The sequence below is a fragment of the Pipistrellus kuhlii genome, unplaced genomic scaffold, assembly GCF_014108245.1.
Source record: "Pipistrellus kuhlii isolate mPipKuh1 unplaced genomic scaffold, mPipKuh1.p scaffold_m20_p_13, whole genome shotgun sequence".
Taxonomy (NCBI): Eukaryota; Metazoa; Chordata; class Mammalia; order Chiroptera; family Vespertilionidae; genus Pipistrellus; species Pipistrellus kuhlii.
This window is the reverse complement of record NW_023425438.1, coordinates 43,468,997-43,496,458: the sequence shown is the minus strand read 5'-3', so window position 1 is coordinate 43,496,458 and position 27,462 is coordinate 43,468,997. Positions and strand designations below refer to the sequence as shown.

The following is a 27,462-nucleotide window of genomic DNA, read 5'->3' as shown; positions in this document are numbered from 1 at the left end:
TTTCATCTTTCACTTTTCTCCATCTTTCTACCATCTCTGACATCTGCAGGTCCAGTCAGCTCAGAAGACATCCATGCCATAATACTGTGATCTTTTTCTTTCTATTTTGGGCTAATCCTTTTCTCTCCTCCTCTATCTTGAAACACCTATCCACTTATAGGAAGGCTTAAAAAATAGTACCTTTTTTATAAAGCTTCCTCTTCCCCTTCTCTATGGAATGACCCCATCATTTTGAATATACTTTAGTTCAAGTGATTATTATAATCTATCCATACAAATGCCATGTCCATCCATAGGAGAGTGAATATCACATGTTATTTACCCAATAAATGTTTGTTGAATTGTAAATCTAACAGATTCTAATTTTTATAAAATTACCTCTTAGGGACATTAGAGAAGGTGGAAAGAGTTGCCATCCTTGTCATTGTTCTCCTTGAGACAAAAATAATTCTAACATTTCTAACTTTCATTAATAATCTATATTATCCCACAAAGTTTTATGGAAGTCCTACTTGGACTTTTTTGGAAGAAAGTTTTAAGAGAGAGTTCCTATTTTTGTAAAATTCATGTTGATCTTGTGACTTAATCATTCCCATCTAGTCAAATTTAGCTTTTGAAAGTGACTTTCTGAGATAATATATTCTAAAAATCAATTTTTGTCATGATAGGAAGTTAAGAAACATTGCACTGGATGACATAGACCAAGTCCTTAGAATCTGGGATGGGGTAATATAGTTTTCTTCATGAAATATCAGTCTGTCATGAAGGCCAAAGTCATAACTTGGAAGGAACTTGGTAAGAAATACTGAAAACAGTGCCCCTATATGATGCAAAGTTTATGCTGAAAATTTATAACAACAAAGAGTCTCTCAAATGTAAGCATTCTTCTTTGTCATGGTGGACAAAGAAGCCAAAATCAATAACCTTTTTCCGTGTGTATGGGGAAAAGAGATTTACATCATCATGTTTAGTTTGGCTTAGTGTTAAAACCTTCTAAATACTGGCTATTTGAGATGATTTTTGCTCAGAGTTCAGAGAAGCTTCCTTTTGTTTTGGAAAACCACCCCAGTTACATAGATTCTCCTTAGCTAATAGGCATTTTCCATGACCATTGATATTTTTAAACCTGTAATTGATAATCCCTATCTAACTTCCTTGGAAAACCAGGAAGTCTCAGAGCTGTCCTTAGTACTGTCCTTAATTCCTTCCTTTCATTTCTTTTCCACATTTGTGGCTGTGAGTTATCATATAAACTTTGTTGTGACTGAGAAAATAGCTGCTTAATTATATCTTAACTAGATGCCCAGTACATAAAATTCATGCACTGGGAGGGGGTGTCCCTTAGCCCAGCCTGCACCCTCTCCAATCTGGGACATCCCCTCACAATCTGAAACTGCTGGTTCTCAACCACTCACCTGCCTGCCAGCCTGATTACCCCCAACTGCCCTCCCCTGCCTGCCATCTTGTGTTGGCCATCTTTGACCACATGGGGGCAGCCATCTTGTGCAAGAGAATATTAACTCTTTATCATATGGGATAATCATTGCAATTCACTCGCAGCCTCCTCAATTCTTCTAAACGGGTATATCACATATAGTAAAGTCAGCACAGGACTATGAGCAATGACCTTGATTTTTATACATGGCAAATCTAAACACAAGGTATTCTTTGGAACATTTACAGTTCTGTGGTCTCACTGACGAAAATGCTTCCTTGCTGTCCTTTTTATAACAACAAAAATCTAAACCATTCTGTTCAAGGTTAGCTGATGGCCTCAGCTTCTCAGAAAGCCTTCCCAGTGTAATCCAGCCCACCCCTGTCATAGGGATATTTGAGATATTTCTTGGTTCTTTGACACTTCACTGTGTTCACTTCAAAGTTGACACTTGGCATGTATCTAGACTCCCAAAAAGGTTGTACATTCCTCAAGAGTAAAAACCAGGGCCGTGGTCGGCAAACTGCGGCTAGTGAGCCACATGCGGCTCTTTGGCCCCTTGAGTGTGGCTCTTCCACAAAATACCACGGCCTGGGAGAGTCTATTTTGAAGAAGTGGTGTTAGAAGAAGTTTAAAAAATGTGGCTCTCAAAAGAAACTTCAATGTTGTAACTGTTGATATTTGGCTCTGTTGACTAATGAGTTTGTTGATCACTGAATCAGGCTATACATGCTTTTATCCCCCATAGCACATAGCTCAGTAACCACCAATTCCTAGCTCATCAACTCTTCCCCAATACCATAATAAAATTCTTGCAATATTGCATAAGTAATTTTGAATGTTAGAACCTCAAAGAGACCTAGCTCCATCTATTTCTTAGTAGACAAGTATTATTTTAAATATAAAAAATCAGAATAACAGAGTTAAAAAAACTCATTAGTTTTCTAAATCAACACATAGCTAGCTATCATTGGCTTAATATTGTCCATTTAAAAGTATATAACCCACTTAAATTATTAACGAAATAATACTACATCAGATATAATGTACATTTTAAAAACATAGTTTAGACTAATATTTTCTTTCTGATTTGACTAATTGTGGGACCTATTAAAAAAAAAGTCTCAACAAATTTTCCCCATAAACCATTCCTTCAAAAATATATGATAAAACTATAGATTTTTAGAGCAGAAATACTTTAGGATATATCCATTAGATCATTTATCATCATTTTACAGATGAGGAAATGGGGCCCCAAAAGACAAGAAATTTATGTTGTTACCTAATTAGGCAGTGACAGAAATAGGAACAGTGTTCAGATCCCAAATTAATTCAACTTCTGTTCTACTTCACTGTTTCATTTAGAGCAAAAATTATTTGTATGTATTTTTAAATTATAACTTAAATACATACAAAATGAATTTTTAAAGAAAACACTGAACACCACTATAAATGACACATGCACATGAGGATAAACAAGTGCAGACACAATGCATTCCATGACACACACTCTAAATTTGCACAAGCGCACAACACAACCGTTCTTAACTCACGAAGTTTAAAGATGACTGTTTTCCAAGGTTTGTAAAATATGAGCATTTCTTACCTGGCAGCTGTATGAGGGTTGATAAAAGACATTAAAAACTTGAGCTATGATTAGACATCAGATTTTTTTTTTCTGGCACTGAAAATTGAGTTATACTGGAGTTTCAGGGATCTAATATTTTTAATGGGATGTAGGCCACTGACTTGAGAGGACTCACCCAACGTATGTGATGTTATCCACACTGCAATACTAAGCTGACTGCAGGTGATTATCACCCAAATCTTCCTATTGGCCAGTCCTGTCTCTATTTTTCATTATTGTACCTGAAATCACCACCATTGCAGTCATATCAAGTTAGAAAACTTAGGTGGGAAAATTACACCAGAAATTGCCACACTGCTCCACCCCAGCTAACAAAAAGGGGAGAATCTAGCTTCAGTCCGTTTTTTGTTTGTTTGTTTTTTGTTTTTGTTTTTTGACTATTGGTTGTGAACTGTTAAAGTGCCTAAGTTGGGAAGGAGGGGGCAAGAAGATCTACCCATAATAGGAAAGCTATTGATGAGAAAGGAATCCTTCTTTTAAACTGCCACCAATTCTTCAACACTAGTATCCATACTTAGCCAATTAATATATATTTTGAAAATAATAAGTGATACATTCTTAAAATATTTTGTAATACTCCTGATCCACAGGAGGATGCTTTTAACAGGGCCTCAGGTTCTGATGTTCAAATCCTTTCAAAACCACCCACCCTGATGCTAAACATCCCTTACAGATTTAACCACCTGTTATCTTCCTTTGCCCTTTTATATAGAAGCTGACATGTTGACAGTTTTAATAGGTACCCAGGAGTGAACAAGGAAGGTGGAGGAAAATGCTCACTCAGGTTGATCTTTTCTTTCTAAATACTCAGCCGTATAAAAGAAATAATCAGTAACAGAAAACCCAATGAGACAAAGGACAGTAGCTTTTCAAAGCCCATAACTACCAAGAAAGCACACCAAACAGCATCAATATTATTGCATGCAACAACAAAAAGCTAGAAAATTTGGTTGTGGCACCTTGAAATGTGGCTGTACCCTTAATCTTGCAAGAATGGTGACTTTTTAAAAAAGTAAATCTTTTAGTCTTAGCATTAGAAACACTTTCACTTGTTTATATCAACACCAAAATTGTTGGCAATTTTAATGAATCAGCTTCTTCACCATTTTAACCCACAATTTTGGAAGAGCAGACTGATTTTCTGGGCAAACATCGATAAAGGCTATTCTGTGATCCAGAAATCTTTCAAATGAAGAAGAATGCATCCACCTAACTAGTCTTCCTTCAAGAAGCTCACTGAAGGAGTACAGAATGAATTCATTCCTCATACGTAATGACTTTCAGTCCCCATGGGAAGAAAGACTCAGAAATAGAGGAATGAAAATACCAGTTTCATTTCTCAAGTTTAGATCACAATTGAAGAGTGTATCTGTGCTGTAGAATCCTTCATCTATATAGAGAATAAATGAGATCATCTCTCCAATGTTGGTTAATAGTAAGTAAAGCGGGCCTGAGTGGTCGCATCTTTACCTCCTTAAAACCCCATTTTCCTGCTTTCAAAAGTAATGTTTACAATGAGACAGGTTATATTAGAAAGCAAAGTTACTCACCATGGAGGAATCACTGCTTCCACTGATCGGAGCTCCCTCAGCACAGGTTGGGAGGTGGGTAGAAAGTTGACTAGCCCTGCCCCCATCTATGACATCACAATCTACCTCATAAAAGGTAGTGAAAGTGTTCTGAACTCCTGTCTGATTTCCGAGAGATACAGAAAAGAGAGCATGAGAGAGAGAGCAAGAGAAAAAAAATAAAACGTACCCTATTGGGAAGGGATTAGGGGCATGGAAGAGGGATTGGGTCATTGGGAGAAAGAGGCATATGAAGGATTAGGTGCTGAAAGAGATGGTAGGCCTCTGTGATATTAAACAGCCCGGCCACTAGGATTCCTCATGGGTTCTCTTGAACAGGTATATGGACCACCTGAGAGAAGGAGGAAGAAGAAGGACCCCGCCTTGTCAGGCATTGTAGGGACAACTATAGTGGGTTCAGAGGGGATGAATCCCCTATTTAAAGCACCAAAGATCACCAAGAGAGAAAGCAAGGGCTGAAGCTCTTAAAGCCTGGAACGGTACATGGGGAGTGTCAGATGCCTTTCTTGGAAGTTCCATTGCCCTGCTGTGTGACCTTCACCAAGCCCTCGGGCCTCTGCACATCCAGCCAGTAATGATACTAAGGGGATACTTACCTCTTTAATTGGAATCACTGAAGAACTAAGGCATTCATTGTTGCTAAAACTGCAACTCTTTTTATTCTTCAATTTTGCATCCATGGGTGGATTGTGTGATAAGCACAATTTCAAAGATAAGCCAATAACCAATGCCTATGTCTACCTTTAGGAAGTTTATTTTGACATAAAATATTACTGATAGTCTTGACTAAATTTTTCCATTTATACTGAATATCATATACATCTAAAGGGGGTCATTAGAGCCCACCTTAAAAACTGGAGAAAAACAGCAAGGTTTCTACAGTCATAAGGTCCACTGCACTGCTGCTCTGAGAGGTCAAGTTTAAGTGCCTCAGTGATGTGAAGTGACAAACATTTTTGTCACATGCCATTCTGCTATAGTCATCTAGTTACACCTCTGAACTATTTAAAACAGCTAAGATGGAAAATTTATGTGGAGAGAAGTAAGGTTTTTGTGTTATGTTTTGTTTTTGCGTTTTGTTTCATTTTTGCAAATGAATATTTAGAAGTTTAAAATGTGAACCATTCAAAGCTGTTAATTGGTTATTATAATAAAACAAAAGGAAGGGGTGATATTGAAAAATAGGCAGGTCCAGAAACCATCCACATGGAAGCCAGATCCCTCTCACCATCAAAATATTTTAGCAAAAATAAAGATTCAAAGTAACAGCTGTAATTCATGGCATAATAAATGGGTGATGCCTAGTTGGCTATTTTCTGGATGCAGATAAAATTCCCAATTTGAAATTATTCCCTTCTGTTTTAAGTCAATGTAGTTCTATTTCCAGTTCTGTCATCCTTATCTCACTGAATAGATAAGTGCATTTGGTAATCAAAATTTAAAATTAAGAAAAATTGACAAATTAGAGAATATTTTGAAACACAGAAGCTACAAAATTCAAACTAGTTACAGATTTGGCAACATTACTGTCATCTTTTACTTCAAAATGAATGCTAATGACATTTAAAGAATATCCTGAGAGAATTAAAGATAATAGAACAGAAAAAAAAAAACAAAAAAAACTAGCTATGAGATAAAAAATGTTCCTTATATTTGACTATTTCTATACTAATATTAGAGAAACAATACACTGTTTGTATTTTCATTATTCTATTTCCATTTTTTTAAAAATTCCAAGTATAAATTCAACTTCCATATTTGACAGTTTTTGTTGCATGAGATTTCCCAATTAATGGCCCTATACAGTTTTACTGTCTTCCAATTTCTACATATTAGATCACTGACTAGTTGGCCTACCCTTGTTTTATTTTATGCTTTATAATGAATCTATTTGGTTTTTAAAAAAAAATTTTTTTGGCCATTAAACAGATTTTTTTTTTGCCATTATCATTACTTCTCGATTTCAAAATGATTATTACTTATTATAAACTTATTTGTATCATAGCACCTTTCTTACAAAATTTAAAGCTCATTATTTTGAGAGTACTGATGCACTTTTCCATTCTTCCATGAAACAGGTTAAGACTTGTACTATCTAACAGAAAAGGTATCCTTCCCCCTGTGTTATTAAAATAAAAAATGGGATTAAACACTTTTTAAATGTTAGAACAAAGAGAACTAGAATTAGATTATACTCTATTGTTAGAACAAAGAGAACTAGAATTAGATTATACTCTATTGTTATTTCTTATTATCTATTGTTTATTTGGAAACTGGAGCCTGACTTCAGGAACCCAATGCAAAACTAGGCTGCATCAAAAGGATGCAGAGTGGTGAACTGTGCTGACTTTTTAATGTGATTGAATGTGATGTCTTTAGTTATATTAGTTAAAATAACAAACCTTTCTTTGACAAAGAATACAATGCTGGGATCAGATAATTTCCAACTATTCTTAGGATCTAGCTTCTTGACATTGTTTATGAAAATCAATTGTGGATTTGATGCATGCTTTTTATGGCATTAACTGAATGGATTAATTCGCCCTTCAAGACAAGATATGAATTGCAAAATTTCAGTCAAGAGACCCCATTACTGAAGTCATGAATATAACAGTTCTGACCAGAGAGATGTAGAATTGATTTTACCTTTTTGTTTGTTGAAAGCAAAGTGTTTTTATTTTATTTCTTAGTGAAAAGAATTGAGAAGAGTAAGGTCGAATAATGTGTACACTCTGAAAGAATGACTTGCCGAGGTATTTATGAAATAATTCACCATGGAAGCCATAATCAGGCAGTGGCATGCAATTTGATCAAAATGTTATTGAAGAGAAATTACAAGAGAGAATCCAATTTTGATAGCAACAGATTTGAACCAGGGGTTCTGAGATAAAAAGATTATGTTTTGAGTTAGTTTTATGATTCTCTCTCATATAGGTTTGAAAAAGTACATGGTTCTTAGAAGATGTTGCTGACTGAAACTTGTCCAGCATATTATCATCTCTCATTTGCAAAACAGGTTTGCAAAAGGACATGGATGAAAGGGGTCAAGAGACAAGTTGTGCAGATTTGACAGAACATCTAACCAGAGTTCCAGGAAGTCAAGTTCATTATCAGTAAGGCATCTGCACAGATGAAAGTAGTCAGAGAAAAGCAATCAAATAAGACATAGTATTAATAATGTAAGAGAAAACGAAAGTCTAAGAAAGTTTGTCTTCAAGAAAATAGGATTGGTATAAAACATTTGAAACATATTATCCAGAAGAAATATGACTGCTCAAAATTGAGTAAGACAATGTGTTCTGAAGCATAAAAGATATCTGAACCAAGAAAATGCCACATTGCCCATCCAGAAGTCATTCCTATTTGTAAGATACATGGGCCATAGCATGCCACATATTTCTTTTCAAAGGGCTGTGATCAAAGCCATATTTCATAAATCATTTAAGTTAAACTGAAGAAAGCATTTGGCAAAATAATATATAAGGGCAAAATGCAAATGATAGTAAGTTAAACACATTTTTACTTATAGAATATAGTAAACTAAGAAACACAGTGAATACACAGAGATAGCTATCAACACCCTGCTCTTTTGGCTGACAATACTGAACACTAAGATAAAAAAACAAAACAAAATACAAAACCTTAAAAAACAACAAACAATAGACTATACAATCTAATAAAAGCACAATGAACAGGAAAAAAAATGTATCTTTTTCAGGAAAATTATTTGCTACTAGAGATAAAGGTCTTTGAATCCTTTTATCCAACCAATATTTAGCACTATGCCTTTTATGTAATTGGAATGCAATAGAAATGCTGAATTCAGTGAATCAGAAAATATAATTATATAAATAATACAACTCTTTAAAATTCTAATAGTTTTGTCATTAGAAAGTAGGATTAATCTTTCATTAGAAATTAGAAATTAGGAACAACATATGGAAACATTTAAAAATATTTTCCTCTAGAAAAATATTCTCAAAATTTTATAAAACCTAGTATAGAATTAAAAAAAAATTCTGTTTCTGCTTTGCTATGCAGGGTCTCTTTATTTCTTTTATATTTCATTATCTGAGGTAATGAAAAATTTTGCAAAATCAATGATGAAATCCCCAGATAATATTTAGATTATGGTTTTAAAATTCATCTTTTATTTTTATATTAAGTTGTTCACATGTGTTTTTTTTTCTTCAATTGCTTTCAGTCCAAGAATTTTTGAGGCATCTCCAAGTAGGAACAACAATGAAGAAAATCACAATGGATTTATGTAACTAATTCAAGTTAATGTATTTCTTGTCTAGAGCTGACAAATTCAAATGTGTACAGGAAAACCAGAAAGCAAGAACTGAATTACAGATACTGTTTCTAAATAAAGGTATCCACTCAAGACCTTAGATTCCCATAATTGGTTCAATTAAAGGGAACATGTATACTGAATTTGCCCTCATATATTGAAAACTAGTTTAAAAAGGGGGAGGGGGAGATAGTCCTATGACACTACTACAGACATTATTTAAAAGGTATTAATGAACATCTTTGAATAAAATCTGACAATTGCCACATTCAGACAGTATCTCAAAATTAGAATAATGGCCCTAGCCAGTTTGGCTCCATGGATACAGCTTCAATCTGTGGACTGAAGGGTCCAGGGTTCAATTCCAGTCAAGGTTTTATTCCTGGATTGCAGGCTTGATCCTCAGTGTGGATTATATAGAAGGTAGTCAATAAATAATTCTCATCATTGATGTTTCTATTTCTCTCCCTCTCCCTTCCTCTTTGAGGTCAAAAAATATATTTGAAAAAATTAGAATAATGTCTTATGAGAAAATGTTATAAGCCATTACTTCTTAAATAGGGTTGCTAGTGTTTCACAGATATTAAAATATATATCATTGTCCCTCATTAGGCAAGGTATCTCCCATGTGTCTAATTTTCATGTTTCCAAAAAATATTATCATTCATTGGCTGCCACATAATTCGCAGAATATTAACTGAATCTAAGGCATTAATTGCTAATAAATTAAGATGTAAATTACTTGCCTGCCTTTTTTTAACTAGAGGATTTTCAAAGCTTTATAAAACTTCTAAAATCCAAATGAATGAAAGTTCAATGACTGAATGACAGGTAATGGCATTGACATTTCTGAGGCAGGAATATCTGAGGCAAAAATGTCTTCTTAAAGCCACTAACTCTTTCTACTCTTACAAGTGATGCAATCCAATCAATCTGAGATCCAAGTTAGGTCAATTCCTCTCTCTCTCCAGGTAAGAGCAAAAGGGTTATATGCTTGCTTCATGTACTAGTTAGAGTCTATTTTTTAATTTATTCTTTTTCTGGAATGAGAGCATTATAATATAAAGTATTTTTTCTATGCATAAAACAATTCAGTAAGATAATCAACTGGTTTAATTCCATCAATGAATAACCATTTTCAATGGATAGAATGGATCACATTGGTAAGTGCAGGGTTACTGTCATTGGGTGCTTAACTGAAAAGCCACATCTTAAGCAGTATACCATCCTCCCTTGCACAGAACTACTTGGGGAGACACCTACACAGATGTGGTGGAATAGACAAAAGTTTTCAATGATAACTGACACCCAAAGAGGTTTTGACTTTCTTCCAAAAATGATGTCGGGAGTTTGTTAAATGTCACTTTTATAACACTGGGACAATGAGTTTGCAGGGGAAAAAAAAAAAAAAAAAAAAAAAAACCACCACTGATGGCTTATTTTCTCTAAAAGTTTGCATAATTGGGACTACAAAAAAATTAAAGACATATACACTAACATGAATGTAACCAAGGAAGAAATGAATGGATATATTTTTCCTATCTCATTAGATTAGGGGTATGTTTTTAGGAGAAAGATAGAATTATAAAACAATCCATCTTACTAGTAAAAATTGTGCCATTCTGCAAATGATAAGAAACTATTTGGTATTCTTATGGTTATCCCTCTATCCACATTCGTAATCTGAACTTTGTTTTTATCTTACTCTTTGGTTCTGGACTCTCCTACTCTTCCTAGATAAAATACTTCACAAATATTTAATGGCCTTCCCTCTGAAAGATGTGGATAAAATTCTTTGGAACTGCAAAATTCTTTGGAACTGCAGCAAATCCCCTAAACACATACCCCTCTGATAAAATGAGCACAAAGATGCATTCCAAACCCTAATTAAAATAGCTAGAAATTTAGATTTTTTTTCCATTACTACTACACTGTGGTCAGTAAAGATGATAAGATATAAAAAGGAGATTCTCAGAAAAGAGTTGCTTAAGGTACAGGTCTGCATAATCAGGCACAATCCTTATTTCAAAGGACTGTTTCATCTCAATTCAAAATACACATTATATTGAGGAAAAATGGAACTTTTCAAATGGAATGCAACTTTCATCTCAACAAGTCACAATGTTTACAAACTATATATATATATATTATACAACTAAATCGCACATTTTCTTTTCCCTGAATTGTATTGGATTAGACATGTCATAGTTGTCAACCTTTTTTTTTTTTTTTTTCTTATTGCTTATTCAGGGGGTAATGGAGTAAATGTCAAATCAAGTGTATCTCTTGGATCTATGTGTGTGCATATCCATGTATCTTTGATTATATGCCAATGTTAGGGAAGATTGATTTGAATATTATCAGTTTCTGTATTTTTCTGAATGTTTTTCATTTATTATCATAACTATTCATGTTGATTTTAACCTTTAACCGAGTTTATTTTTTTAAATGACATGAAATATAGGTGGTACAAATAAATGACTGTAATTAACCCTTATTCTCCAATTTTTAATTTTCACTTCACCAATTCAAATCCTATCAATGTCACAAATTACACTTGCTCACCTTGTCAAACCTCTCTCCATAATGCAATTGAAATGGATTTACATTTGGAAAGAAGAGATTTAAAAGGCAAAGAACAAAAGTGCATATTAGGGTCGTTACTCAATCCCTCAGGAACAGGTTAAGACTCCATTCAATCACCGTGAGGACTTAGGGAACTAATATTCCTCACCTCTAAACTGTGTTTCTATATTTTGTTAGTATAAAAAATACATATGCAGCCTTGGGCAGTATGACTCAGCTGGTTGAGCTTCATCCCATGCCCTGGAGGGTTGCTGTTGGTTCGATTCCCAGTCATACTGGGCATATACCCAGGTTGCAGGTTCAGTCCCTGGTCAGGGGGCAAATGGGAGGCAACCAATCGATGTTTCTCTTCATATATATATGTCCTCCCCCTTCCTCTCTAAATAATCACTAAAAACATTTTTTCTGAAAAAAAGGACATGTGTATGCAATTAAATTTTTAGTATTTTCTTGTGGAGTTATCACTAATTTATATTAAAGTCCCTCCTTCTCTGATCAAACTCCTGACCAGATCAGGGATATTGCTCTTGTGTTCTGGCTTTGTTGTTATAATGGGGCTCCTGTTGTATTTGAACCTTTTTTTTTTTTAAGTGGAATATTTCAGTTTTATCAGAATGCTGATGGATGTTCAGCATTCTGTGTTCTAAAATCCTACATCAGTGTTTCTTATTTATTCAGAATAATGAATAAAGTATAAATTGTTTGGTAGCTAAAGATAAATGAAGGTTTTAGAATGGGCTTTTGATTTCTCCAGAACTTTGTGTACCTCTTTGTTTTTAAATGTAAAAGAACCCATTAAGTCCTCTGAAATCTAGTCAACAAAAATTAATTACAAAAATGACAATCAAATATACAGGTAATTTCCATATCATGGCATTGGAACTTATTTGTATTCAAAATGTATTTACATACTTGAAACATTTTGGTTCAAATTTTCTCCCATGGTGAATATAATGCTGTCATGTTTAATAGCTCTTACCTACATGAAACTACTGTATGATATACTATCATTATGTTTCTCTTTCCTTTGTTTTCTCTTCTTCCTTCTTTCATGCCACTTCCCTCATTCCTTCCCTCTTTTTTTTTTTTTTTTTAAACATTTCTTTTCCCAAAATGCATGTCAGCTGGATTAAGAGACATAATAATAAGCAAACACCAAACTAAGCACACAAAGCCAGTTTATAAACTAAGAGATTATTTCATCTTCTGGCCTTTATGTCTTTAATATCTCTATCACTCTACTCTTTTTGTTGTTGTTAATCCTCACCAGGGGACATTTTTCCATTGACTTTTTTAGAGAGAGTGGAAGGGAGAGTAAGAGACAGAGAGAGAAACATTGATGTGAGAAAGGCACATTGATTGGTTGCCTCCCACATATGCCCCAACCAGGGCTGGGGATTGAGTCTTCAACTAAGGTATGTGCCCTTGGCAGGAATCAAACTTAGGACCCTTCAGTCAGTGGGCTTACACTCTACCCACCGAGTCATACCAGCTAGGGCTATCACTCTACTTATTTTTAATTATTTTCCCACTTTATTGTCATCCCTTGCAACCCAGTTGAGCTGAATTGGCTCCCAAATGCATCTCCTACTTTGAGATTTAATAAGAATGGGACCATTTGGCTGTTGAGAAAGGTTTAAGCCAATGAATTTAAAAACTTGATTGCCAGCCAGAAGACTAATGGTGCTTCTTAGACAGCAGTTGTGTGAATGAGCATATGCCAGCATACATCCTAATTGCTTTATTTTATTCTAGTTCCCCATCATGACTCAGGAAGAGCATTTGCTCCCATTTTCCACCCAAGACCTATTGAATTTTCTAAATCTACCTCTCACACAAAAGGAAGATACAACAGAAGAGGCCTTTCCCAGTGTCTCCACAGAATCACACAAAACATCACATACTAACGTGGTATATTATTATGCACATGTACATTTTATGTTCATCATGCCAGCAGAAGACTGAAAAAAAAATGGCTCTGAGTTTTAAAATTCAAATCATTTTCTTGGCAAAATGGAAATCATCTGTCCAAATCTCTTCTGTTTTAGGAGAAAGTTGGACTTCCAACAAATATATCTTACTGGGGGCTTTCATATATTTCAGAGAAGAAACCACAGCTTTGATCCCATGTACATAAACATAGGGGAAAAGCAAGAAAAGTTTAACTATTTGTCTTCATTTATTATGCATTACACTATAGTTGCTTCTCCTTAAAAATATAGCAAACTTTGTCATGCCAGACAACAAAACAAATGGAGCCCAAAGCATGAATGCACTTCCTTAGCAAAATCATTTAAAGATTGTCACAGTCTTGACGCTTTCAAAACTTTGAAGGCAGTCAATTGGGGCTATTTTGCAAAATAAACATATTGACTTTTTTCTCCATTCGCCATCAGTGAAGGAGATGCAGACTAAGGTGGAGGCAGAAGTGGCAAAGACAGCGGACTATGGACAGCAGGTATGGTACCAAATAGCAATCAAGCTTGAAAAAAATCGTGAGGAGGCCAAGAGTGGGCCCATAACCAAGCAACACATAGCAAACCCTTATAATGCATTTGACTCAGAATTATTATAAAGTTGTATAACATTCCTCTAATAGAAGCCTTCTCCCATGCAAGGTTTTCTGTTCTTTGCCAATAAGACTCAAAGAAGGAAATGGGCCATTTCTCCATCTCAAACACCTTTGCAGATGCCAACAGTGCAAATGATAAAAGCCAATGATGTTTCGGGATACATCTCAATGAGGAAGACAATGGAAATGAAGCTCTGGAGGCAGTGATGAATAATGGGTACTGAGAGGATGATGGAGAGCAACTCTGCCAGGAAAATATTGTCCAGATGAAGCTGTGGAGTCTGAGATCCACAAAAGATGCTTTTGTGCATCCATGTAAATAATAAGATTTGGAACATGACAAATGAAAGCACACAAGGCAAGCTAAACAAAAAGGACTCAGTTCCACATGTACTATATACAGATGGACATGAAAGCTGAATGGTATGGGAAACTATACCATTGAGGCTGAAGAGAAGAAAGGAAGCAAGGGATATGCAATGTTTTGTTGACTCACTTCTTGGCAGAGAGAATCTTGGTAGTTACCAACTTGGCAGAAAGGGACACATTGCAAGACAGATTGCACTTGGTTGCTGAAGAATGTTCAAGCAGGATCATTTTGGAAATGCAAAGAGGTGACTATGCTTTGGAAAGAGGCACAAAATAGCCAATTTAGTAGGCTCTAGGTGGGATTGCATGGACCAGGCTTTCCAGATGACACCTCCATGCAAGCCAGATCAGTTCTTTTCCCAGCTATGTTTTCTGCAACTCGGGCAATATAGGAAATAATTGGATTCAAAAATGATTTTTTTCCACGTATTTTTATCAGAGGGTCAAATTGATGATTTTGTTTTTTTTAATGGCTTGGGGGGGGTGGGTTGAGCTTTGTGACCAATGTGATTTTCGCAAGGCATTTCCTACGTTGATAAGGTTATGTTCCTGGTAATGCCACACTTCAAAAGGCAGCATCATGGTTGACTGGGAAAAGAACTAAAGGTGGTAGAGCCACGCTTCAGGATTGCAAATAGTTTAAAACCAGAGATGGCAACTTTTGTTAAAAGAGAGCGACTCAGTGAGGGGGGAGAAGAATCAAAGATGAAGAACCTCAACACATACATTTGAAAATCTTGCCAAGAAGTCATGATCCTTCTATTCACTGAACTTATTTCTTTGCATTTCATGAAATGAATCAGATACTTATATTTTCATGAGAAGGGAAACATGGAAGTGATTAAGTAAAAAATATATATATATATAATTGTTAGTGTTTGAAAACTATGTTAGTTTTTGGCAACAGCACATCAACCTGGATTACATTCAAACATCGTGGCTTTTAATAGTTACTGAAAACCTAGTATGCATTGGAACCTGATGAATGAATTTCCATTGTTTTTATCATCTCTAACATGTGAACACAATCCACACATAGAGAGGCTGGCTCCTGAATGAAAATTACTTGGGTTAACAAAGGGATGTCAACTCACAATGAGTAAACATACCAAAGCCCCAAATAATTATAATAGTCACAGCTTGGCAATGAGTTTGCAGACTATGAAATTAGTTTCTTGTGAATAATGGAGATTTTACAAGGCTAGTATAAACACGGGGTAATTGGAAAATCAAATCGCTCTTTGTGAGTTATTGTAAGGTCTGGAATAATGGTGATAACATTTATTTTAAAACTACCTTCCTATGAATCACTGCAGTGTGGTGTTTTTTTAGCAGTACTGTTGCCAAGAGTTCTCGCCTGGAGGTACAACAGTGGGAACTGAAATCGTGAAGCCCACGTCCCAGCTTACCCCTGACACAATGAGCTCTCCTCCCAGGTTCTGCACTTCCGCCTTCACCTTGCTGCAGATATTAAGCTGGTGGCAATACAAGGCAATTCGCTGAAGATAGGCTAATAAATCCTGCTTACATGCTGAATCAGGACACTATAAAACAGGTAAAACAGTGATCTCAGTTAGTACGCACTCTTCAGTTTCAAACACGTGGAAATCACTCTGTGAGAATCTCTGCCATGAAAGGAAATCACTCTGTGAGAATCTCTGCCATGAAAGCTGTGGTGAGAAGAAAAGGTTTCGGTGTCATATACTTTCATTATATCCATTTCATTTAAATTCTTTCTATAGCATGTTAGGAATACCAGAGCCAATAGTTTAGAAGAGTTAGTTGGACTTGAACAGAATTCTACCAAGAGAATAGTAAAGATCTTTCAGCAAGTCTTATTGGGACTTCTGAGCATGTTTCTGGGTATTTTATCAGTTGTCTTCAAAACTGTTAAGAAACTAAGTTTTTACCATTTTTATACCTAGTGGCTCCTTCAATGTTTACTATGTGCACATTATTTTAATACAAACAACCAAAGTAGCACATGCTAGAAGGAAATGACTCTGTGAGAATCTCTGCCATAGAAAAGGGCAGAGCTTCAATTCAATTAGTTGGAAGGGAAAGTCACTTGTTTCCTTTAGTTTTTTTGTTGTTTGTTTGTTTTTTTAAGAAATGCACCATTCATGAAGGAAAAAAAAAACTATTACACCTTTTGGATTTTCATATTTATCAAAATTTTATCAACATGATAAACAGTTTTTCCTTTAAGCAAAAACACTGAAAAGACCACTGTGAGAGAAACAGATGTGAGAAAGAGAACGAAGTTGATACCAATTGAAACACTTATAAGAGAAACAATAGATCCCAGACTCTGGATGTGCCAGAGTCAACTATAACCAGGGGTTTTGAATTATCTGCGACTTAAACAGGCGGATGTCCATCGAATACACTGAGCTTAGATGAACATTTCCAAGGACATTTACAAGGCTCCCTGAGGCATTTCGGAGGAGCCAATGGCTATCCAGTCATTGAAATAAAGTCCTCTTTCAAAAGTTCAGTTGGAGATTCTCCAGGCCATTCCAATGTTCTGGTCCAATTTGACACTTGTAAAAAACATATAATCACAAGATCCTTGACGAAACATTGTAAGAAATAAACACCTGCAGGCCACAGTGAAGTATCTTAATTACACTAAGAGTATGAGAAAAAGAACTCCAATTGTTTCCTTGATGCTCAAGGAAAATAATTTTCATTAGTACTGAGAAGCCAGTGATTTTGACATAATCACTTATTGAATAAATGACAAAGGGGTCTCTTTTGTATATAACACTTATCATTATAGCATTTCCCTCCCTTCCCACTAACTGTAGTTATCAAGAAAGAAACCTACAGAAACTGTTTTTTAGCTTTCTAAAAGTATTTAATTCTGTAATATTTATCCTACTCCAGAGACCCATCTACTGAAAGGAATTAACTTTAAAATGATATCTCCCTAGAGGGCTGACTAGTCTTTTGATATAAATACCTTGCAGCAAATTAAACTGAAAGTTTTATCTAATGGAACAGTAATTAAAAATGCAATAGTCCGTAAAAAGTTTATATTGCGTGCATATCTCAAATCTTCATAAAAATATTTTCAGGCAAAATAAAGGCAATCAATTTGTTCCTCAGTACTTTTCGTTCTATTCTGTTATTTAAACTGAAGCATTTAAAGCACAAATAAAGGCAAGATGAAACAAGAAAAATAAGTCTTACTTCATGGAAATAGGATAATTTGAGAAATAAATGTCCAATTCAGACAAAAGAATGAGGGGGGGAAATTGCAAATTTCTTCACCACTTATGACAGTAAGAATGCCACAAACAGAGGGTTATGTCCACCTTTATCTGTCTCTTTGAAAGTCATCATTAAGTAGCATTAAATACTTTGTCACAATATCAAAAGACATCTAGAATCCTGGGATTTGTGTGTCATTTTGCAGATACCAAAATTGTTTTGGGCTATACTTCAAGTTGCAAAAATGCAAAATAAAAAAACAAGAATAAAAATAAAAATATTGAGCTCAATTAGCCTAAACATGAGACACAGATTTAGCCATTGAGATTCAGAATAAAATGGAAAAGCCATCCAAACTTCATTCACTTTCACTCCCAGGAAGAAGACTGTCCTAATAAAACCATTTTAAGGGCCACCCACCAATCTCTGATCACTCTACTCATCCTCCCCACCTCAGCATTTGCAAGGGGAGGGAGAGGGGCATTGGGCAGGAGACATGGCATTCCTTCTTGGTGCATTTTTATTTGTTTGCGTGCATGCATGCATGCACATTTTCAAGTAAGTCCATTGCCTCTCTTTTTTATGTGAACTTTCTGGAATGTATATAGAACTCTGTAGAAAGAAACTCAAATTATGCTTCAAATTTCAGGAAGCCTAGCAGTTGATACTGTCCTGAAATTACTGATCCAGTAATGGTTTGGTCCTCAAACCCTACAAATTTGAAAGTGAGGAGTGGAAAATAACTGACCTTGCCTGGAGGGTAGAAAGTTGCTACTCCCTCCCTCTCCTGGACCTGAAGGCCAAATCAACAGTCTGGATTAGTCAAGGCTGAAGGCCAAATCAACAGTCTGGGTTAGTCAAGGCTAAGATAGCAGAACAAACCAAGAAGGGAGATTAGGCCATCTGGCCGATGCATGCAACCACAAGGTTAAGCAATATAGAAACTAATCAGCTTCAGCCCCGTGGACCTCCACCCCCCTTGTTTGGAATGTGCTTGTTTGAAGAGTGCTTAAAAGGAGACTGCTTTGTAAAGGCTGCTGCTGCTCCTGGCCCGCGCTGTTGCGCAGCGGCAGCCCAGATTCGAATCTGCAATAAAGTTTGTAATTTGACTCCGCAATTGACTAGTTGGAGTTATTTCCCGGGTAGGGGTCTCTGCCTCTTGGGTGGTCTCGTCTCCATTCAACAGAAAGGTGTCTCAAATTATATTAGTACTTAATGAATTAGCTTTACTAATATTAAGTGTTTCTCAAAAATTCAAAAGCAAGCAAAAATATTCCCTTGAATTAGCTGAGACAATATATTGAGACAATAAAATAAAATGAGATAACATATTAGCTTATTTTAAATTTAATCTTAATACTTTAATAATGTATTTTTCTTAAAATATTTAAGAATCTTGGGTGAAGATTGTATTTAGAGGGACAGCCTAATATTCAGGATTAGAGGAGTAAAACTATAATCAACCCCAAAATAATAGAAGACTATGGAGGAGGAAGCAATCCTGTACCATGTCTCTGGAGAACGCCATTGTGCTGTAGTCTAGAGTAAGCAGATTCATGTTCATAATGTCTCCATGTAAATAATAGTGGATATAGTATTACCATTTCAGAATCTTATATTTAAAGACATTCTCCTTTTAAAATGGTTCAAACTGTAATCTACTGTTACTAAAGAAATGAGGATCCGTTTATCTGGCAAAGTCTATAGCCTAAAGTACCCTTATAGGGAAGGGAACATTACTGCACCAAAACATATTTACAACAGGATTTTAGAGTTCCAATTCTAGCCAGATAAAATGGGGGGAAAAAATGTGAAAAGGAAATCAACTCAAACATTAAAGGTGAGATTAAGAATCATTCTAATGTGTATCTTCTTTTGCTCTGAAAGTACAAAATAGAATTCCATTTATCTCTGATGCCTCTGAGTCTGGATGAAAATGCTGCTGGAATCTGGAGGTTCTCGATTGTGCAGATTAGTCTCATTTGTACATTCACAAATAATTATGAATTATGAAGAGCATCAGTACAATGAGATCAGTGTTCGATAACAAGATGCAGACATCTTTCTTTTCCCTCTCCCTTATTCAGTGTGACTGCATTTCTGAATGAGGGTGGCTGGGAGACTCCACGACTCTCCAGGCGGTAGTGAGTGCTCTCCTCTCCCAATGAACCGTACTTGAGAACTTCCAGATTTCAGCTCATTATAGGCCTTAGGAGTCACTCCTGAACTGAACACACCTTCTCTATCAGCTCAGTCTCAGCAGAGTTAGAGGCCAGTTTATGAAACGTTAGTGATTTTGTACAATTCATTCTTCAGCATTTTGTAGGGTGGATAAAACCCATAACAGAACCCAAGTGCTAATCCAGGATTCTTCCCTCTTATATTACCTGATCAGCCACGGCACGGGCTAATTTGTCCATTCGAGAACCTGCTTCGGCAATTTTCTTAGCAGCATTAATGACATCAGATGTATTTTTCAGTGGGCCTTTGCCTCTGAAACAACATATACAACGTAATTAAAAGTTCATTGTATGACTTGAAATAGACAAACCAACCATACTGTTTGCCTAAGACCCTGTTTTTGTATTTGTCTCTTTGGTCATGTTAGAAGAATGTATTCTTGATTCATTTCAATTTCCACATTAATAATCTACTTCTATTAATCTTTAGGAAATATCCCTATTTAGATGTGTAGGTTCACATTTAATTCTTTTCATGAATTTACATAGTTTACACAGTGTTCCACTAAAAAAGGGTGATTACCACAAGGCAATGGGAATTTAATATTGAAATGCTTACCATGTGCCTGTGCTGTTGTATGCACTACCTTATATTGCAACCCTAGTAAGTATCATCATTCCAATTTTAGAAAGGAGAAAAACAGACTAAAAGTCATGAACTCAACTAAGTCCATACAAGCCACAATAAATTCTAAATTTAAATGAGATACTAGCTAAAATAAATGCCCTTGCATTGTCTTTTATACCATGCCATACACTATTATCATATTGTTAAGTCCACTTTGGCACTCTGAGTAACAACTGTCTCTTGTACACAATGGGGAACTGTTCAGCCAGAATTTCAGACTTTGGTTTGGCATCCATGCTCCTGGGAAGGATTTATGAGGGAACAGATAAAACACTGAGTGACAGTAGGTGTCTTTATGCTTCCAAACCATTGTCCCAATATTTTCACATGAGGTTTTCAATTAGGTGCATTATTTAATATTACACTTCTTTTAAATATTTACCATGAAGAAAAAGAAAGCTGTGCTGCATCAGAAATATTTAAACAAAATATAGCACATATCTTGTTTTTTTTTTTCTTGATATAAATAATAGATTAAATATATTTTTTCTTTTTTTCTTTTAGCTTTGCTACTAAGCCTGGTCTCCTTAGATGCATCTGAAAATCAAGGCATTTTAAAGAAATTGGATGTTTTAATTGATTTTTAGAGAGCGAGGAAGGGAGAGGGATAGAGAGATAAGCATTGATGAGATAGAAACATCATTGGTCAGTTGCCTCCCACAACCCCCTACTGGGGATCAAGCCTACAACCCAGCCATGTGCTCTGACTGAGAACCTAACCCAGGACCTCTTGGTTCCTGGGTTGTTCAATCACTGAGCCATACTGGCTGAATTAAATGCATTTTAAGGCTACAAAACTAAATTAATACAGTTAGAAATGTGATGAAATGAGGACAAAACTTAGATGTGATTTATTTTGAACACATAAGGTTATTCAGAATGAGCAATGATTGTTACATAATAATATAACATAGAAAATTTTGAATTAATGTAAATGAAGGACATTTTGTTCAGTTTCCCTTCTAGTTTATATTCTGCAACATTTTTTTACATTAGTAGCTAAAATTAAAATATATTATTTTCGTGTCAAACCTTAAACACACACATAGGGAAATTTAAAACTTAAGATATTTTATTTTGCTGTGTTAACATTAACTCTTCCACAAAGGACACTAGACTTTTTTCACTTGCTATTTTTTATATTTAAATATAGGCAAGGATTTCATATGTAAACTTTATGTAATATGTATGAGTTAAAGATCCTGTGATAATCTGGCTTCTATTCTCTTAACACTATTTTTTAAATTATCTCTAAAGAAACTTTTTCATATTTTGGTTTTACCCTTTTAAAGGGAATGTTAGCCCAGCTGGCGTGGCTCAGTGGTTGAGCATTAGCCTATGAACCAGGAGGTAACGGTGTGATTCCCAGTCAGGGCACATGCCCAGGTTGTGGGCTTGATCCCCAGTGTGGGGCATGCAGGAGACAATCAATGATTCTCTCTCATTCATGTTTCTCCCTCTCTCCCTTCTTCTCTGGAATCAATAAAAACACATTACTTTAAAAGAATTTTAGAGGCAGAATCTCTCACTGTTTAATGATGTTCTTTTTATTTTAATGATGTTCTTATTATTATATATTTCTGTGTAACTCTCAGACCTTATATTTATTTTGCAATTTTATTTTGACACATTTGTTGTTATTTTTTGGCTTCATCTTAACCAGTCCCAAAGACCTAGCTGCACTCTGCCTGATTTTTCATAACTAACCATCCTATGTGTTTGTTTTTAGCAAGATCTTCCTAGGGTTTGGGGGAAACTTCTTCATAAACCTTACATGATAACTTTCAACAGTTGATTGATTCTGACAAAATGTACTAAGTTAGTGGAGAAAATTTATAGAGAACTGAGTTTGCTTGAGGCCCAGGCTCCCATCTCATAGCCAGAAGAGCGATGAGAAGCATGTCCTCTGTGATTACATCAGAGGCTGCACTTCACAGACTCACTATGAGATTGTTATTAAGAACTTTAGAGTTCATGTTGTAAATGCAATTCAAATTATTGAGGTCATAAGCTGGTAATAAGCATGCATGTCACAAAACTGGACAGCAAGACAGAAGTTTTGAGGACATCAAACACTCTTTTTCCACTGAAATTAAAACACAAGGATGAAAACTAGGTGACTGACATGCCCAAGAAGACACTGCAGAGAGAATGCTATGCAGAGAGACTTAGGACTGGAACCTCTGTGTCCTGAATCACAACTGAGTATTCTCTTCTGCTCTATATATTTCATTCCTATGGGGATGGCTAAAGCAGTGATCTCAGAGGAAAACAAATCACTTTAACTACAGATATTAACATGCAAGAGATAATGAACTCAGTAATATCTCAAAAATTAAAAAAGGAAATAGGAAGAAACTAATAAAATTACAAAAAAGCATAAATTATTAGAAAATAATAAAACACTGGAAATAAATCTAAAACTAGTTCAAAAGAACTAAAGCACAACTGATGTAGGAATATACTTAGATTGCAATTAGGAAAAATACTTAAAACAAATATTCAAATGTAAAAAATAAGAGTGAAATAACTTCAGAAAATGGAAAATTAAAAATATCATAAAAGTAATTTTCTTAAATGCAAGAAAATAAATTTGAAACCTGGATGAAATAACTTTATAGGAATATATAATTTACTAATACTGACTTTCTGGTTTACATGGAAGAAATAAATAAGGCTATTGGAAAAAGCTCATAAAAACAAAAAACAAAAAAATAAAACAAACAGTAAATACAGATGGTTCACTAAACCTTTAAAAAGATGATAATCAGAATGCTATTTAAACTCTTCCATAATATTTAGGGGTGGTGAATATACAATACAGTGTACAGATGATGTTATAGAATTGTGCATAAAAGCTATATAATTTTTTAACCAGTGTCACCCCAATAAACTCAATTTAAAAAGCCCCCTCGAGGGGAAAAAGAAAAGAAAAAAAACAAAAAACAAACAAAAACCTAAGTTCCTGGATACAGAGAAAAGATTGATGGAAATCTGAGGTGAGGGATGTTGGTGAAATGAGAGAAGGGAGTCAAAAACTAAAAACTCCCAGCTATAAAATAACTCATTAAGATGTAATAATATTCTAGTATATATTTAAAAGATAAGAGTACATCTTAAAAATTTTCATTACAAGAAAAAATGCCCATATTATTATGGTAAGTGATGTTAACTAGACTTATTATAGTAAGCATCTCACAATATATACAAATATTTTTAAAAACCCTAAAATGTAAATATAAATACAGAAGGCATTATAATTACATAGAAAAAATAGCACAAAAAAGATAGTTGACTGACATAAAAAATTCTAGTCATTCATCAGTATTTTAAAGTCAGGTGTACCCACTCATTGCTTAAGGAGTCAGAATTTTTTAAAAAAAATTATTTGAATAATCTCAAAAATCCCGAATATCTACTACATGGTTCAAAGCACCATGCAAGATGCTGCTAAGGAACTTAGCAGCCCAGATTTTTAAGAGTACAGAATCACTGACATGACCCACTTTCCCCACATCATGAACAAAAAAGAGGAAAGGGCTAGAAAAGACAGCTGTATCATTTTGTGGGATAGATGATTAAGATCACTCATTCTGTTTGCATTGCCAGGTGGTGCAGCAGTACTTATTAGTAGCTGGGTGACAACTGTGGAGTCATAACCAGTCCCTTTAAAAGAGAAGACCCTAATTCAGCTTACATAATAGGGGTAGCATTTTCTTTTAATGTTACTGCGTAGGTTGGGAGTAAAGTCTAAAACTCATTTAGACATCATAGTGTCTACAGCAGTGCTATCCAAGAGAATTTTTGCAGTGATGGACAGATTCTATATATGATTCTTTACTGTCCAATATAGTGGCCCCTAGTCACATGTGACTATAGAACATTTAAAATGTGGCTCATATGATGGAGAAACTCAGTTTAATTTTATTCAACTTTTCCTATTTTTAACTTCGCATTTGAAGTATTTATTTGTAGGAACTTGCAAAGATATTTATGTAGGGATGTCCAATGCACCATTAGTCCAGTTGACATTTTGCATAACTTATTACAATAACAAAATGAGGAAACTGGCATTGGTAAAATCCATAAGGATTCTTTAGATCTCAGCAGTTATACATGCACTTATGTGTATATATGTGTGAGTTATAGGAAATTATATCATATATGTATCTATATGTCAATCCTACCACAACTGAGGCACAGAACACAAGGCTCTCTTGTAGTAACTCTATACCACTCACCCCATTCCTAATGATAATCAACCCTAGATAACCCTGAATAGTACTCACTCATGTGTACTCCATTGCTGTAACTTTTTTTTTATTAAATAATGTTATGTCAATAGAATTATGCAGTTGAATTGATACCAATACATATATTTTTCACTCAGCATTATTTTTCTTAAGATTTTCCAAAATTACTTAATCTATTTATTGCTGAAAAGTATTCTATTACACACACATACCAAACTTAATCAAACCATTTACCCAAATGACGGACATTTGTATGATTGTAGTTTTAGGCTATTACAAATAAAATTTTTATAAATATTTGTATATAGGTTTTTAAGTGAACCTAAGTTTTCATTTCTCTGGGCTAAATGCCCAAGAATGAAATTACTGGATCCTTTGATAAATCCACTTCTAGTTTTAAAAGAAACTGTCAAACATTTTTTTTCAATTTTATTTCATTTTAAGTGAAAATTTAAAAACCTGGAATAAGCTTCATACTCAATTGGTGAAAGGCTAAAGCTTTCCTTCTAAGGTCAGGAAGAAGACAAGGGTGTCACTTCTATTCAACACAGTACTGGAAGTCTTAGCTAAAGAAATTAAGCAAGAGAAATAACTAAAAAGTATCCATATCAGAAAGGAAAAAGAAAATGATCTTTGCTTACAGACATGATCTTAGATGTAAAAACCCTAAGTCTTACAAAACAACAACTAGAATATATGAATTTAGTAGTGATATAATACAAAATCAACATACAAAAATCAGCTGTATTGCTATACACAAACAAAACATTACCTGAAGGAGAAATTAAGAAAGCAATACAATTTCAATCCCATTTGTAATCACATCAAAAAGTAAAGTACTTAGGAATAAGCTTAACCAAGGAGGCAAAAGACTTGTGTACTAAAATTACAAAATGTTGCTAAAATAAACACAGAAATAAGAGTAAAGACTATATCTATCTAATCTATCTATTTATCTATATAATATATATACATATATATATATATATATATATAGAGAGAGAGAGAGAGAGAGAGAGAGAGAGAGAGAGATGTAATTTTAATCAAGATGTCAAAATTTAATTTTAAGATGTGAATATTATCCCAAACAATCGATGTAATCCTTTTCAGAATTGCAATAGTGTCTTTTGCCAAAATAGAAAAATCCATCCTGAAGTTTATATGTATTCTCGAGGCATCCTGAATACTCAAATAATCTTAGAAAATAATAGCATGGGGCCTCACTTTCCTTGATTTATAGACTTACTACTAAGCATCAATAATCAAAACAGTGTAGTACTGGGGCATTAAGATAAACATGTAAGCCAATGGAACAGAATAAAAAAACAAACCCTCATGTGCATGGTATAATTATTTATTTATTTTTAAAATATATTTTATTGATTTTTTACAGAGAGGAAGGGAGAGAGATAGAGAGCTAGAAATGTCCATGAGAGAGAAACATCAACCAGCTGCCTCTTGCACAACCCCCACCGGGGATGTGCCCACAACCAATGTACATGCCCTTGACCGGAATCGAACCTGGGACCTTTCAGTCCGCAGACTGATGCTCTACCACTGAGCCAAACAGGTTTCGGCAGGTATAATTATTTTGAACAAGAGTGTCAAGGCCATTAAATAGGAAGAGGACAGTGCTTCCAACAAATGATGTTGGGAAAGCTGGATATCCATGGGCAAAAGAATGAAATGGGACAATTACCTTATACCATGTACAAAATTTAGCTTGAAATGCATACAGGCCTTAATATAAGAGCTAAATTACAATATAAAAATCTTGCAAGGATATATAGAGGGGAAACTTCATGACACTGGATTTGGCTATGTCTGAGATATAACACCAAGAGCACAGGCAACAAAAGGAAAACAGGTGTCTATCAAATTTATAAAAACATTATGCATCACAAGACACAACAGAGTAAAAAGGTAATTTATAAAATTACAGAAAAGATTTGCAAATCATATATCTGACAAGGGGTTAATGTCCAGAATACAGAGATGCAACTAAAATGTAATCAACCTCATTAAAAAATAAGCAAAGGACTTAAATAGACATTTTCCCAAAGAAGATACACAATGGCTAATCAACATATGAAAAGATGTTCAGCAACACTAATCATTAGGGAAATGCAAATAACTTGATCTCACTTATATGCGGAATCTAACGAACTAAATAGATGAACAAAACAGGTCCAAAGGAATGGACACATGGATTAGACTGACAGATTAACAAAGGAGGCAATGAGAAGAGATTTACCAAAGAACATATATGCATAACCCACGAACACAGACAATAATGTGGTGAAGCCCTGAGGTAGGGCAGGGGTTGAGTAGAGGGGAACAAGGGGGATAGATAGGGGACATCTGTATTACTGTGAACAATGTAATTATTTTTTAAATGCCACAATGAGATACAATCTCACACACATTAAGATGCTAGTTTAAAATAAAAAATTAAATATAAATAAATAAATAATAGGGTTGGCAAGGGTGTGATGAATTTGGAATCTTGTGCACTATTGATGGGAAGGAAAAATGGTGCAGCTATTATATGAAACAGTACAGTGGTTCCTTAAAAAATTAAACATACAATTACTATATGATCTAGCAATTCAACTTCTGGGTATATACTCCA

At 34.8% G+C, this 27,462-nt stretch overlaps 1 protein-coding gene across 5 annotated transcripts in view; it reads right to left on the bottom strand.

Moving 5' to 3' along the window:
* Positions 1 to 27,462, bottom strand: part of CTNNA2 (catenin alpha 2) — a 1,074,738-nt gene that overhangs the window by 24,137 nt on the left and 1,023,139 nt on the right. For 3 of the 5 annotated variants that reach the window (XM_045580946.1, XM_036435853.2, XM_045580944.1), the window contains 3 exons: positions 20,097 to 20,202; positions 15,903 to 16,037; positions 4,634 to 4,774 (listed from right to left, as the gene is read on the bottom strand). In XM_045580946.1, coding sequence (XP_045436902.1) covers positions 4,634 to 4,774; positions 15,903 to 16,037; positions 20,097 to 20,202 — 382 coding nt within the window. The remainder of the gene's footprint in view (positions 1 to 4,633; positions 4,775 to 15,902; positions 16,038 to 20,096; positions 20,203 to 27,462) is intronic. The other 2 variants (XM_045580945.1, XM_036435854.2) reach the window with 1 other exon arrangement.